The 16,332-nt window shown below is 40.4% G+C and overlaps 1 protein-coding gene across 7 annotated transcripts in view; it reads left to right on the forward strand.

The window, feature by feature from the left end:
* CDK14 (cyclin dependent kinase 14) overlaps nucleotides 1–16,332 on the forward strand; it is a 550,632-nt gene that overhangs the window by 406,105 nt on the left and 128,195 nt on the right. For all 7 annotated transcript variants that reach the window (XM_014842923.3, XM_070508163.1, XM_070508157.1 and 4 more), the window contains one exon: nucleotides 5,176–5,239. In XM_014842923.3, the coding sequence (XP_014698409.1) occupies nucleotides 5,176–5,239 (64 nt within the window). The remainder of the gene's footprint in view (nucleotides 1–5,175; nucleotides 5,240–16,332) is intronic.

A 16,332-nucleotide genomic window follows, 5' to 3' on the forward strand; every position in this document is an offset into this window, starting at 1 on the left:
GGTAATTATTTTTCTAGATAGACAGTGCACAAGCAGGATAAGAGTTAGGAAGTTCTGCTTTCTCTCTGGCTCATCTTTGAACTTTATACCATCTGTTCCAGAGTGGAGTGTGTAATATCCAAGCTGAGTTCTGCTGAGCATCTTCACAAGTTTCATTTAGGACTTCTCACCAAGGAACCAGAAAAAATCTTTCAGAATCTAAAGTAGTACAGCGATGAAGCAATCATTATTTTACAGATGTATGTGTGAGCTTTCAGAGTTTCTGTTTAAAAATTATAAAAATTATTTGCTTGTTCTCCATTTCCTTTGATTCATTGCTAAGTCAGTTTGAAATCATCAGCCCTGCTGTTAGAGTGCCCATCTCATAAAATGGAAAACCCTAAAGTGGGAACCCAGCAGGCTCCACCTCACTTCGTTAATACGTCTTGTGTGAGCCAGTTTTATCTGCATTTGATAGGCCAGATTTCCTCTGTGCTGGAGTCTCTGTCAGAGACTTCTCTGACCTCTTGACCCAGGAAAACTATTAGCAATCCTTGTTCTGCTTAAACCACAGGCATTCTTTAGGGAAAACGCATGGACTCATTTTTAGCAGCCCCAGGGCCTGGGCAAAAGCAAACACAGGGGAAAAATGTAGAAATTAGTAGATCTATCAATAATTTGGAAGGGTAAGTAAATATTTCTGACAAACACTAGTTCTTGAACTCTGAGCTCTGAATGTTTAGATTCACTTTTCTTCTGTTATTTGTAAAATAGATGTTTCAGCAGAGAGGCCCTCTTTGTCTTGGTGTCTTCCTTTGCCCACCATAGAGACTGCCACGATGGGTGGGATCTATGGCAGACCTTCAGTTCATAGGTAAGTCTGGAAGACTAAGTTTGAGATCGTTAAATCCTAGTCCATCAGGGTCAGGCAGTGTCAGCTTCTACTGATAAGGCGAGATCATCCCTTGTTTTTCTTAACAGATGCTAACAGTCCAGGAAATCACAGAGACACCCTTCTGAGACTGTATGTGTCTGAATGTAGGGAAGTAAGACCACTCTGTAGCTCCTATTTTGGCATTTGTTTTCTGCCACCATGTATATGTTTTCCCTGAACTTTTTTTTATTTTTTTGGTGAGGAAGCGTGGCCCTGAGCTAACATCTGTTGCCAATCTTCCTTTATTTTATGTGGGATGCCACCACAGTGTGGCTCGACAAGTGGTGCTAGGTCTGTGCCCAGGATCCGAACCTACGAACCCTGGGCCACCAAAGCACAGTGCGCAAACTTAACCACTATGCCACCGGACCGGCCCCAGCTTCGCCCCATCTTAAATCCCTCTCCCAAGATCCATATTTGCATTTCCAGCTGCCCTTTACACATCCCCTGTCTTGACATGTAGGCGTTTCTAACATTTAATAACATTTAGCCCAGAACTAAATTAATTGCCCTCAGCCCCCAAACTTGCTTTATTACTTGCATTCCTGATTTCAGCTAACAACTTCTTGTTCCCTATAGAATGGCTCTTAAACAGAAGAAGTGCATTTTACATCATGACTCACACAGCACACATGCGCACACACACACAGATATATCTGGAATAAAAGTTTCATAAAACAATATGTATCTTTATCATGTGTTACCCTCTGATATCTTCTCTTTGTTTCATCTTTTGAAAAATGCTGATGTCAACACTCTAAATGAAATTTACAATCTCCCAATGGGTCATGAAACCTGCAGTTCGAGAAAACCTGAAACAGAGTTAAAATGCAGTCTCCTGGGATTCAGTATCTGGCCCTAGCCTCCCATGCCATAACCGATTCTACAATCCAGTCACACCAAACTTCATGCTCTTACCCAGACACACCATTTATTCATTCATTCATTCAGTCAGTCAGTCAACATTTACTGAGTACATATTTGGTGCCAGGCACGCGGTAGGCACTAGGGATCCAAAGATGAATGTCATAGTCTCTACTCTGAGGTTCACCTTCCATTGAGGAGACAGGTGAGTAATCTAACAATTATGAGGTAGTGGGTAGGTCCTAGAATAGAATTCTGCACAAAGCCCTTGGAGATCACAAAGATCTTGGACCAGAGAGTCCAGAAAGTCTTTCAGGAAAAGGTGACCTGGGGGCTCAAGCTAGAAACAGAGGTAGGAGTTAACCTGGCTAATCAGGAGCAGGACATTCCAGAAGAGGAAACCACCATGGGATGATAGGGGGCATGAGCAGCATGAGAATTTGGAGAACTGAAAGTATTTTGACATAAACCTTTCTTTGTAACCAGAATACTGTGCTGTCATTCCCACACTTTCTTTACTTGGCCGACCGTTACTCAGTGTTCCCTCTCTCAGTAAATGATCCTCTCCCATGTAGCTTTTCTCCCTATCCGCAGGTAGACTCAAGCACACCTCCCTTTGGGCTCTCGCCTCCCTCTCCCCACACCTCTGAGAGAACACTTGCTATGTTGAAGGCAGCTCATCCCCGCCCCGTTCATGTGCCTCAGCAGAGGAGGAGCACCTCAGGGAACAGCCCCAGCCTCATCCTGCTGTCTCCTGTGATGGACGCAGTAAACGTTAGCTCAGTGAAGATATGGACTAGTAAAGGAACAGATGTACAAGTCAGGGTGCAGCTTTACGGAGAAGCTGCTTAAACGACTATCTTGAAGACTTTTCAGCGTATCCTAGCATGTTCTTTAACACTGAAAGAGGCCCCAGATGTTATAAACCTGCTTATTTACATCTGTGGGGACCACATTTTAAATGCTGGTGGCGTCCCAGATGCAATTTTCTTTCGCACTGTTTTATTTGCAAAAGATTATTTTTGGCTTTTAGAGACTACTTCTTTTTCCTTCTAACATACAAGTATCTTGGTAGTGGAATTTCTTAATTAACATAAATGAAAATCCAACATCAGAGACAACACACAACACGTTTCCCTAGTGCACCAGTAGCTTATCGTCTCTACCCGTATATTTAACCCGAATTGCCTTTCCCAGAAAGGATTTCGCAGGAAGCAAAATTGATTTTTAATTCTTCTCTTCCTTGCCACTTTCTGCCCACTTTGTATTTCCTGTGCAAATGGCCCAGGAGTTGTAGGCAGGAGAACAATTTGAGATCTGGAATCTCATCAGTCAACACTATAATAACTGAAAAAAGAAAAAGTCATGTATTTTCTCTTTGCAGGTAATTTTTATGAGATGGCCATAATATTTGATAATCACTCTGAAACAGAACACTGGATGTGGATGGGGAGAGAGCCTGTGAAAACGTTTGCTAACACAAACATTGTAGACACAGGTACAGTCAGGGTAACACTCAGACCTTTATTAGGAGTGAGAGAATGAGGTTCAAGTTCTTCCTGGACTTTCCATTGTTTCAGAGGGTCTGTTTCACTTGTGATGGATTGGTTGTGATGAAGTCATGATTTTGAGCTGCAAGTTCCTCCCCTTCGTTGCTAAAGCCCTTCATGTCCTTCACACAGAATTCAGAGTGAGCTCGAAGTAGAGCGTTCCCCGGGTGAGCCGTGAGCGCTGCCTGCAAACCTGGTTGTCCCCTCTCCTGAAGTAATGGCTGGAATTAGTGAAAAGAAGGGAGGGCATGCCTTTTGCAGAGACACTGATATCACAGTGGCTCACGTCAGATGCAATGTCTTTGTCTCTTTTTCTGTCTTACAGCTCTCCAGCCCTCTCGCCTGTCTCCCTCCCCTCCCACCTAGCCTGTCCTTGCGTGGCCTGGTGTGTGTAGAGCTGCCTGTTAATGTTAGCATTAATCAGTGCTTGCAAAGTGAACCAGTTACAGTTTAAAAGAATTGTATTATCTGATCCCCTGAACCCAAATCCAGTGTGTCAACAAGGAACATAGTGCATGTTTAACCTTGATTCACCAGAGTAGGAGGCAGGGAGCAAAGCACTTGCTGTGTGTGGCAGCCTTTGATGTCACAGCCCTGTCCCCCAGTAAATAACTACATAAACAATCAGAGCTCTTATTTCCTTGTTGCCTAGTAGTACCTGCAAATCCTCGGAGAGGAAGTGAACATACTTCATTTCCTCTCGTGATATCTGCCATTCCTCCTTCCGGCTTTCCTCTTGCCCTTTCTAACCTGTTTGACTATCCACGTTGGTCCATCATAGTTTGAGTTACAGGGAGTCGCTGTGGATAAAGTGGGCAGGCTAGATTCTCCCACATGGCCAGAGCATCACTCACCTGACCCCATGTTCTGTGGGTGCTTTGAATAACATCCAAGACTTACGTAGTGCTTACTGCCTGCTGGGTAGTGTTCTTACCACAGACGAGGTGGGTGCTGTTATCACTTCCAGTTTATGAATGAAGGAATTGAAGCTTAGTGAGATTGTTTCTTACCCAAGGTCACATGGCTAGTAAGTAGGGGAACAAGGATTTGAACCTGAGGAGTCTGTTTCCAGGGTCTGGGCTCTTCGCTCTTCAACTCCACTGTTCTCAATCAGTGATTTACCATGAGCATTGACTGTAATAGTGATGGATGGTGGGACTGAAAATTCAAATGGAGTGTGCCCAGTTACATGTGAGCTGGAATTGCCATTTAATTTCTTCAACTAGATCAAACATTGTCGTGATAGAAAAGTAGATGGGGAAAGAAGGTGGAAGTGTGGATAGAAAAAGTGTAGAGAGAATAGTATTTGAGGACAAGGAAACTATAAGTCACATAATTAAAGACGTTAACTGCAATGAGCAGTAGGCTAATAGAGCGTGTGAGCCTCCCAAGCTGTCTGTCTTGCTTCTTTGAAACCTTACGATACTCAAATGAGGATGTGGGGGAAGAAACGACAGGATTCTTAGAACTGTTAGATGATGAGATGTCTTATACTAGAGTGAAGGACAAAAGCTCATGAAAGAATCATGAGGGACACACATCCTTCATTCAGTTCCATGAAGATGAAACTTACCATTTTAGTCCATAGCCTGCTTATTCAGTTTCGAGTTGATAAAATGTAGCAGATTTAATGTCTTACCACATTCAGCTGCCTTTGTTAAAACACAGCCATTCATCTTGGGTGGCTCTTTAGCTGAGTTTGTTTTTACTGAAATAAAATCGCTGGCACACGATTATGGAAAAAAATCCAGAGTTTCATCATATGCAGTGTACTGTTTTCTACACTGGAGAATTTTGAGTGCTTTGGAAATAATAAGTCTGTTTCCACAATTTCCTGCTCTCCACTAGGTTCTGGGAACACCAAATGAAGACACGTGGCCTGGAGTTCATTCTTTACCACATTTTAAGCCAGGTATGTTTTGTTAATTACAAATAACTAAGTGTTTCCTATGTGCAAAGGGTGCATATATAAATGTTCCCCCTCAAGTTAATACGTTACCTTGAAAAATTCTGGTTCCTTTTGCCATTGTGTATTCTCCCTATTAATGGAGTTGTCCTCTTGTTTTCAGAATTTATTTCTCTGTAAAGATAGAACTAATGACATCCCTTATGAGGGATTTTCACCATGTGTGCATCATTTGATTTGATTGGCTAATCTTGAAGTAACCATTCATTTCATCATCAGTTAGACTAGCATCCATGTCTATAAAAACAAAATTTAAATCATGGTACTACAATCCATCTGTATGACTTCTTGTAATCATACAAGAAAAGTATTCAACTGTAAAAGGGAAAACATCACATTTTGATTTATTTTTTAAAAAACTAGTAATCTGTGGTCAATTAATTTGAATTTAAACGTCTAAAATGTTCTGAATGTCCTATTGTACAATCCTGTTGTACTTTTAAAATGTAAAACATTTAAACCCCTACACTGGAAAATCTGAGAGAAAATGCGGAACTTTTAAATAAGTTGTCACTTTTTTTTTCAACAGTAGGTGGCAGTCAAGAAACTTTGAATTTTAATAATTACACTTAGAGGAAGAATCTCAAACATGGTCTATTTCATTTTTATAGAAGGGATGAAAGGTTTGGAATTGGAAATTTAATAAAAATCAGTGGAATAAATTATTGTAAAATGGTTCTCTTGTTGGTTGTTTTTTTTTTTCTTTTCTCTGTTACAAAACACGGATTATAAAACGCAGACCCACCATAAAAATTACTGAAAGGGATTTTATGGAAGATCTAACAGTCCATTATTTTATGAGGGAAAAGATCTATGAATATTTTCTGTTATGGGAGCCAAGTATATTCTCTTTCTCCTCTTCTCCTCTTTTGGGGGAGCATCAGGAATAAATTATCAATTCCAAAGATTGACTGAGCTGGGAAACTATTTTTATTCTTAATAGTTTTCTTCTGAAAGTGTACGGTGTGCTGAGAATTCTTTTATCTTCCTCACCTGCCTCACGGACTCTGTACTTTTACTGAAATTTTTAAGTAACTTCTATGTTCTAAAAGACTATAGAAACTTAACAATCTAAGATGGATTTTTTCCCTCTTTTTTTAACCAAGCAAGAAGCAGCCACTAACTGCTCCAGTGGTTCCTAATGGAGTCTGCGTGAGACTCAGCTCTTTATATATGTCCCGGATGTGGGCTCGCTCGTACAGAAGGTTAGCTTCCCCATGTTAGTATCTAACATCTTAAGTCCTAGGGAAATAAAACAGAGCAGACTCTGAAATGATTTTAAATGATTAAAGTTAGATGCAGAAAAGAACAATTAAGACAGTCATTTGACCTGCCAAGTTTCTGCAGTAGAAAATATGGAGTAATTTGTTTATTTTGGTGTGAATAGAATTTATCTTTACCAAAAACATACAAAAGCATTTATTAAATGTGTTCTAGAAAGTACTATGATGTAGTGCAAATTAAACTAACAGATTGGGAACTTCATGAGATCAGAGACTGTGCATGGTACATATTTTGGTGTTCACTTAATGTTGGTTGCCTTGAATTATGTTGAATGTTTCAAAAAACATGAGTTATATGACTCTTCTGATAGACATATAAATTAGAATATGTATGTTTAAGTTATTAATATCATATACAAGTGCCACTACAGACACATAGAAGGTAATGGGAGTCCAGAAGATTACCATGTTTAGATGGTGTAAGGCATGGGTGCTGACAAGCAAGAAAGATAATCTGGGCAAAGCTTGGGGCTTGTGGATAAGAGTAGATGTGATGAATGCTTCCTGAGTTGGCTTGAGAGGATTCAAGGGGAGACAAGATCATAGACTGAGGCAAAGGAAGCAAATCTATGTGTCCCTTCATGCAGCACTTACCCAGACCATCAGGGGAATCCTGGTCTCTGACCTCCTGGACCTCATGCTCCAGGGGAAGAAAGTGCTCATTCTCAGAGAAGAAAAATATCAGTGCTAGACTCCCCTACTCCCCACCTCCATATTCTACCCCCAAAGAGTGCCTTAGAAAGTCTGAGGGAAAACAAAAAGTTTGACCCACAAGGACATAATTTGTTTTGTTTAACAGAGTTTATTTTTTAGAGAAGTTTTAGGTTCATAGAAAAATTGAGCATAAGGTACAGAGATTTGCCATATACTCCCTGCCCCCACCCAAGCACAGCCTCCCAATTATCAACATCCCCCACTACTGTGGTACATTTGTTAAAATTGATGGACCTCTGTTAACACATCATTATCACCCAAAGTCCATAGTTTACATTAGGATTCATTCTTGGTGGTGTGCATTCTGTGGATTTGGACAAATGTACAATGAATGATGTGTATCCACCATTATAGTGTCACATCAAGTAGTCTCACTGCCCTAAAGCATCCTCAGTGCTCTGCCCCTTCATCCCTCCGTCCCCTCGCCCAACCCCTGGCACACTGATCTTTTTACTGTCTCCATAGTTTTGCCTTTTCCAGAATGTCCTATAGTTGGACAGGATGTTGCCTTTTCAAATGGGCTTCTTTCACTTAGTAATACGCATTTAAGTTTCCTTCATGTTTTCTTCTGGGTAGATAGCTGATTTCTTTTTAGCACTGAATAGTCCATTATCTGGATGTACCACAGTTTATTTATCCATTCACTTACTGAAGAGCATCTTGATTGTTTCAAGTTTTGGCAATTATGAATAAAGCTGCCATAAACATCCATGTGCAGGTTTTTGTGTGGACGTAAGTTCTCAACTCTTTTGGGTAAATACCAAGGAGTATGATTACTAGATCGGATATAATACTTTGCTTAATTTTTAAAAATTGTAAATTTAAGCAATTCAAAATATCAAACAATATAAAAAAGGAGCATGGTACGAAGCCTCCCCACCCCTGTCTGCCAACTGCCCTCTTCCCCAGAACCACTGCCCCCACTGCAGGCCCCTATTTTATTAGTTTCTTATGTTTCTTTCCTTTATGTGAATGTAAGACATTACGAATATATATTTTTATATTTCCCATGTTAAGCACAATTCTGGGCCTTGAGTCTCTCATGAATGCGTCCTGTAGGTCTTCTCGTGTCACTATGGAGAGGAGGCCAGTGAGGCTTCCCTCTACCCTTACAGCTGCATCATTTTCCATTGTATGGATGTCACCTGTTCCCTACTTAGGGACATTTGGGTTGTTCCCAACATTTTACTGTTATACATATTATAACCCAGTACTTATACACATCGCTTGTATGCAAAAATATCTGGAGGATAAATGACCAGAAGTAAGGTAAAAGAATCAATAAGTATATACAGTTATAATTTTAAACACTGCTGTCAAATTATTGTCCAAAAGGTGTGGTACCAGTTGGCTCCGTTACCAGCAATACGTGAAGATGCTGCTTCTCCACTCCACAGGCCAAACTGTTAGATCTTTTCAATCCGTTAGATGACAAAAGGGATCTCAATATCATTTTAACTTGCATGCTCCTTTTTATGATGAGGTTGAGCATCTTTTCATATGTTTCAGGATCACTCGCATTTCCTTTTCTGTGAACAGTTAATATTTTTTGCCCAATTTACAACTGAGTTATGTGTCATTTTTATATCAATTTCTAGGGATTCTTTATATATTTGAGAAAGTATCCCATTGTCTATGAAAAGATTTTGCTACTCTGGAATTTAAAAAAAAATGATCCTTTCTAACTTTTCAGCAATTTTGAAAATAATCCTCACTCTCATGTCTTACTTGATTTGCCTAACTGAATAAATTTTGTCCCAAGAGGAAAAAAGCCATGGTGGTTTAGAACAGTGCAGTCATTATATATTTTTAAAGATGAGTTGCTGTTTTAGATATGTGTATAAACTTATATATATGTACTTTTATAGGAAAAAGCAATTTATGTTTTCAAATGGATTACTTTATGGCTATGATCTAGATCAGGAGTAAAGCTAAAAAGATCAGTCTCTTGGTTTCAACATATTCTAATTAACTAGTAGGTCATCTTTTTAAATTTATTCTTACAGTTAATTTCTAGAATAAGTTAAATTTATTTATTAATTCAACGGTATGTATCGAGCGCCACTTGTATGGCCAGGGAGTAGGGATATTGCAGTGAACAAAACACACAAGATCCCTAATAGGTAGGAGAGACATTTAATAAGTAAAATATGTAGTATACCAGGTGGGGGTGAGCACTGTGGAGGAAAATAGAGCAAGAAATGTGTTCTGGAAGTGCCAGGGAAGGGGGTGATGTCCAATTTTAAATTCTAAATGTATCAAGGAAGGCCTCACTAAAGAGATGACATTTGCCTGAAGGACATGAGGGAGAGAGCCATGAAGATCTTTGAGGAAAGAACTTTCCAGAAAGAGAACAGAAGGTGCACAGGCCTTGAAGTGGGAAGGAGAGGGGGTAGAAAATGAGGTCAGAGGGAACAGGGGCTGGGGCAGCTCATGGAGGGCCTGGGGGGCTGCTAGGAGTCCTTTGCCATTTACTCTGAATGAAATAGAAAGCGCTGGAAAGTTTTGAACAAGGCCGCGTTACATTTTAGTAAGATCACCCTGGCTCTTCCTCTCGGCAGGGGCCCCAGGGCAGAAGCAGGGAGGGCAGTTCCGAGACTGTAACAGGAACCTAGGGGAGATGAATAAAATTATCTTATCTTCTCAACTGCTCCATTTTAGCTCAGAACTTAACATGGTTTTCCCTTGAAAAGTATGGCAAAACTGGAAGAACATTTTAAGAACAATTATTAAAATATTAAAAGAACATTAAGTAACAAATAAGTTTTTTACTTTAGTATTTAGCCTGTATATCCTCTCCTGCTCTTACATTTATGCTAACTCAAAATTCCTTAACCTCGGCTTATTCCCATGGTGGTCAGGCAGCTGGGACAGGCCACAGCTGCATAAAATAAATACGTATGTAGTGCCCAAGTGCACACACATGTGTGTGTATTGCGTATGATAAAGAGTGTTACCTTGGAAGCTGCTGCTTTTCCAACATTTACTTCTATTTAAGTTTCTCTTAGAAGTGGGAAGTGAGTCAGTTTCTTCTTTTTTTAAAAAAATTTTTTATTAAGTTAATGATAGGTTACAATCTTGTGAAATTTCAGTTGTACATTATTGTCTGTCACTCGTGTTGCAGGTGCACCCCTTCACCCTTTGTGACCACCTCTCACCCCAGGTTTCCCCTGGTAGCCACTAATCTGTTCTCTTTGTCTACATTTTTAAATTCCTCATATGAGTGGAGTCATACAGAGATTATCCTTCTCTATCTGGCTTATTTCACTTAACATAATTCCCTCAAGGTCCATCCATGTTGTTGCAAATGGGAAGATTTTGTTCTTTTTTATGGCTGAGTAGTGTTCCATTGTGTATATATATACCACATCTTCTTTACCCAATCATCTGTTGATGGGCACTTAGGTTGCTTCCATGTCTTGGCTATTGTAAATAATGCCCCTTTCTTTTTGCTAACCTTCAGGGTTCTGTGGTTTATGGTCTCAGTAGTAGGGGTCTTTCTGGTGGCATAGTGGTTAAATTTATGTGCTCCACTTTGACTGCTCTGGGTTCACAGGTTCAGATCTTGGGCGTGGACATACACACCACCCGTCAAGCCATGCTGTGGCCATGTCCCATATACAAAATAGAGGAAGATTGGCACAGATGTTAGCTCAGTGACAATCTTCCTCAAGCAAAAAGAGGAAGATTGACAACAGATGTTAGCTCAGGGCCAATCTTCCTCACACACACACACACACACACACAAAGTAGGGGCTTTTCCCTCCCCACTGGCCCTGGCCCCATCTCTCCGCGTCTCCCTCTCTCCCTCTCTCTCATACAGGAGTATCTCCTTTTATCACTATCCTCAGGATGCTTGCTGTGGGCCAGCCTCTGAGGCAAGAGGTTGCACTGCGGTATTCTCAGCACTTCAGTAATTCTGTCACCTTTGATTAGATTCATCACAAGCCAAATCCTATTCTCTAACAAAAAGTAAGAGCCCACTGCAAAATTAAGACACTTCCTTTTACTCATTTCATAATTACTCATTAACGGGATGCTTTTGCATGATACTCTCTGTCTTAGTTTCCTTCTGGGGTAGTAAGAGGCTTCCATATGTGAATCCCAGGATCACTTTCTTCTGCCTGCTTTCTCCACTCCTACTTTACGTCAACAGGGGCAACATGGCTCTGGTACCTCTGGTGAAGTGACGCTTGAAATTCTTTGTTATAGGACAGATTTAGCATTTATCTTTTTAAAACACACATCTCACATATGTATTTGCGGGATCGTTTGGGCTTTGTGGAGCCTAGATCAGGGCAGAACACAGGTGGACATTTGAGGTTTCCAGACTGGTGGAATCATTATGAGGGACTGAGAATTCTGAGACTTTGGAATTTCCTGGTGTGAAGGCACTCCCGGGGCTGTTTGAGCTGGGAGTACGAGTGGTGTTTAGGTTGTGACATAACTATTTAAGCAAGTTGAACATTAGAGCTGGAAGAAGCTCCAGGGGGCATCTGCTCTCTCCTTTGTAAGATTAGGAACCTGAGGCCAGAGGTGTTAAAGGCCTTCCCTAAAGGTCTTCCTGGATTTCAGTTCAGTGCTTTTTTTCCCAGTGTACATCATGGGAGACTATGCTACTGGATCTATATCACAATTTCTCATTGACCTTCTTCTAATGAATGCTTTATTGACTATGAGTCTATAAGGAGAATATCAGAAAAGTAGAGAGGATCTGATCTCTGTATTTGGTAAAATATATAGAACCACAAATATCACTTTGTATAAAGTAGTCTCGCCCCAAAATAACGTGTAGACTCCATGTATGATACTTTTATTCATCTCTTAAGTGCTTCCAACAAAAGGGGCATTCAACTGCTATTTAATAACAAGTTATTATTCAGGAGTTTAAAAAAGGAAGTCACTGTAGAATTCAGGGGGAGAAAAATGCTGCTAGACTGGAAGCATTAAAAGTAGTGAAATTTACACTAAAATAATTCTGCTTTCCCAAATCAAGGAAGAGAATAGAGCATTTCTAAAGTGATTATATGATTCCTAAGAGAAAGCTAACTAATACAAGAGGCTGCTTGATTAAGGAAAGTTTGATAAAGATAGAATTTCTTTCAATGAATGAAATAAGATAAAAACAAAAGAATTTGTCATTGGCGGCAAATTGCAGAATGGTCGTATTTTAAACATTCTCCCCAAAGCTAAGCCCACAGGCACATTGACCTGGCAGATAACATTTAAATATGGACTTAGTTGTACTAGGACTTTGTAATGAGGTGAAAAACTTCTCCTCAAGTCCTGCCTATTTACAGGCCTGAATGGGACCCCAAAACCAAATAGATCCAGACTTCTTAATTCTGGAGGGAAGTTGTAAATTATTTCAGAAATAAATACCATGGTGATAACACCTACATTTTATGCTGTATTTTATTATTTACAAAGCATTTTAATGTATTACGTCAATTGATATTTAGAATAACTCTGAGCTATTATGACGTTATTGTCTTAATACTGTTATCACATTTTACAGACAAAGAAACTGGGAAACTGAGGCTCAGAGAGATCGTGTGGCTTGCCCAAGGCCACATCTCTAGTATGTAGCAGAGCCAAAAGCCCAACCCAGGTCGTTCAGTCCCCAGCCGGGTCTTCTCACTGACGTCTGTGCCTCTCTTTAAGCGAGCTTCCCTGACTGTGCGTCTTGGAAAAGATCTGTATCTTCTTGTAGATACCGGAGCCCACCCTCAACCTGCTCAGTATGGGCATCTTCTTAAGCCCTTTAAACCTGTGCTTCCAGTAAATTGTCAGCTCCAAAATGTCCTCTGTGGATGTTTAGTTTCAGATGTGCAGTCCTTAGTAAATATTATGGGAACTGCCCAGTTTCATGATTTGCAGACCTGAGGAAGTTAAACCCTTAGCCTTTATTCACACACTTGGCTTTCCCCTTCTCTTTAAGAAAGTGATGAAAAAGCTGTGAAAGCAGCAGAAATTTTTGGGTGGGATGTTTGGGACAGGAAGGTTGAGAGGAGGGCATCTTCTTGCTCTGATGTTGCCTTGCACAGACCACACCTGGGGTCAGAGGCCGCCTGTGAACATGGAGAGACATCCTCTTTACTCTTGCAGAAGAATCATGTCTGCTCCATCCAGCTCACGGAATTCTTTTTTTTTTTTTTTTTTTTTTGAGGAAGATTAGCCCTGAGCTAACTACTGCCAATCCTCCTCTTTTTGCTAAGGAAGACTGGCCCTGGTCTAACATCCATGCCCACCTTCCTCTACTTTATACATGGGGCACCTACCACAGCATGGCATGCCAAGGGGTGCCATGTCCGCACCTGGGATCCCAAACAGCAAACCCCAGGCCGCCAAAGCGGAACATGTGCACTTAACCGCTGTGCCACGGGGTTGGCCCTGCTCATGGAATTCTTATGGAAATCAAATGAGATCACCTATTTTTCATTCTCTTTATTGCTTTTTATTTACTTATACTCTACTTGTTTTTAAGATCTGAGCTAGCTGTTTAATTGATATAAAAGTGCTTTTAAGGGGCCAGCCCGGTGGTGCGGCAGTTAAGTGCTCACATTCCTCTTTGGAAGCCCAGGGTTCGCCGGTTCAGATCCCGGGTGCAGACATGGCACTGCTTGGCAGGCCATGCTGTGGCAGGCGCCCCACATGTAAAGTAGAGGAAGATGGGCATGGATGTTGGCTCAGGGCCAGTCTCCCTCAGCAAAAAGAGGAGGAATGGCAGCAGATATTAGCTCAGGGCTAATTTTCCTCAAAAAAAAAAAAAAGTGCTTTTAAACTGTTAAGGGCATGTAACTACAAAATAATATTTTGTACCATTTATACAGTGTCCTCTGCTGGTATTTCCTTTCCCATTTTCCCTTTATGCTTTACCTCAAGAATCTCTTTTTATGTCTTGTGGGTTTTTTGATTGATTGATATAAACTATAGTGTTCATGGGTTACATCTGAATGTACAAGGGTGTAAGTATGTGATGGTTGTAAAAATGGACTTTAAAAATGATTATGCGAATATCTGGCTCTTATCTCAGATTTTATTATAAAAACTCTGTGGTCTGCTTGACCCACCATCAACTACCACCTTCTTCAACTTCGCTGTTCCTCCTCCCACCAGTAAATGCCATTCCGGTCACACGATGAAAAAGCCAGTTAATTAGTACATGTATGAAATAAGTGAAATTTATGAGTAGAAGAAGAAAAAAAAACAATTAAGCATGACAGGAAGGGCAGACTGTCTTTCCTTTCATACTTCTTTCTGATTGTGGCAATCATTCTGGGAGGTCACTGGTGGCCACAAGCTGGGGAGCAAATGCTCACGTTGAGAGGTCATCCGTTTCAAGCAGTGGTAACTGTGCTTCAGATACTCTTGTGAGTTCAGATTCTTATCCGAGGCAGCATTGTAGGTGCTGAAGGTACAGTTGTGAACAAGGCAGACAAAACCCTCTCCTTATGGAGCTTACGTGCTACAGGGGAGACGGATAGCAGACAAATTACAAGTTAGTGTGGCTGCAAAAGTGTGACCATGGAGAGAGCAAGAGACAATTCAGAGGGACGGGTCCTGGAAGGCAAGGTAAGGAGTTAGGATTTTATTTGAAGTGTGAGAGGAATCATTGGATGGTTTTTGAATGGGGAAGGAAATTGATGTTTTATGTTTTCAAAAGGACCTACTGGCTATGTTATGAACCTATTGCAGAGATAGAAAGAGGCTTCGTCTCAAGGGTGAACTCTTCTTGATTGGCAGTTTCTGCCTACAGCTCTGAGTCTAGAAGGGTCTATGATGGCAAGTCCTGGCTTGGGGGAAGTTATTCTCACACCAGATAGCAGTGATGCCACAGGCTTGGGGGACAGTTTTCCCCACAGGTCCATAGCTGACCAAGGATTTGATACGAAATAAGCCATAGACATGGCCAATGCTATAGAATAAAAATAAGAAACAGCGAAAAATCTTGATAATCACTCAAAAATGTAAAATAGCAATTCAGTTCCTCCCAAATAGGCAGACCAGTGAGGGGAAATATCTTTATGAATTGTGAAACTCAACTCAGTGCAAAGCAGGGACTATCTGCTAACTTGTTCTCTAGTAACTGCTTGAAGAATTTCCCATTTATGTTCACTAGAGGAAATCAGTAATGATGGAGACCAGCTGAGTGTCTAGCAAATGCCAGAAAAAACTTAATAAGATTAAATTTTCAAGGAGAAATGAAGTTCTTCTGATTTCAGTCCTATCAAAAAAAAAAAATCCTAAGTAGACTGGTTTCATTACTCCTACTCCTGAAATTTTGTAAAATCCAGTTTGGGAGTTACCCACACCTCATCTTACCAAAGTTGATATGGAATACCAATCACCAAATAAAGACTTCTCTATCTCCTCACTAATGCTACTCCCCCTTCCAAAGAGGATTAAAATCCTTGATACTGTCTAATTTATGTGGTTTGATTAAAATTATATCTAAGAGGAGAATTAAAATTTTACCCTAAGAGTAGAGATCAGAATTAAATGAAGACACTGATAATTTTCAAGGTACTGAAAGAATTGTCATCTCCTTAAAAATAGAACATTTGAGTTGTTATATACCCTTGGCATTACCGTAAACCAACCACACACTTTTTATTGCTTTCTCTAGTTTGTAACTTATTGTTTTATATTTATTGTGCTCATAATAAATGCCTGCAAATATATAACTAGAAATATGTGCATTGCAAAAAGTTCTCCATACCTCCTGACCCTAAACATCTTTCCAAAAACTTTAAAAATCAAAATCTTCAGAAGGGGGACCAGGAGATTGGAAGTTTAGTTCTAAAACAAGAAAAATTGATTCCTATGTTGAAGTTGGGTCTTGACCACAGTACTTTGAGTGTGAAACTGTGTCCCTAGGGAAGGAGTGGAACTCCACAAGCCAAAGCCTTGCATAGTTGACCATCTTGAGCATGATTCCACCCTACTATGAGAGATTCATGACTAAGTGGTTGAACCAACGGTAGGATGAAAGAAGGATTTTCTCTCCTCTGTCCCTGAGAAGCACAGAGAATAGTACGG

This window comes from Equus asinus, chromosome 1 (assembly GCF_041296235.1).
Source record: "Equus asinus isolate D_3611 breed Donkey chromosome 1, EquAss-T2T_v2, whole genome shotgun sequence".
Taxonomy (NCBI): Eukaryota; Metazoa; Chordata; class Mammalia; order Perissodactyla; family Equidae; genus Equus; species Equus asinus.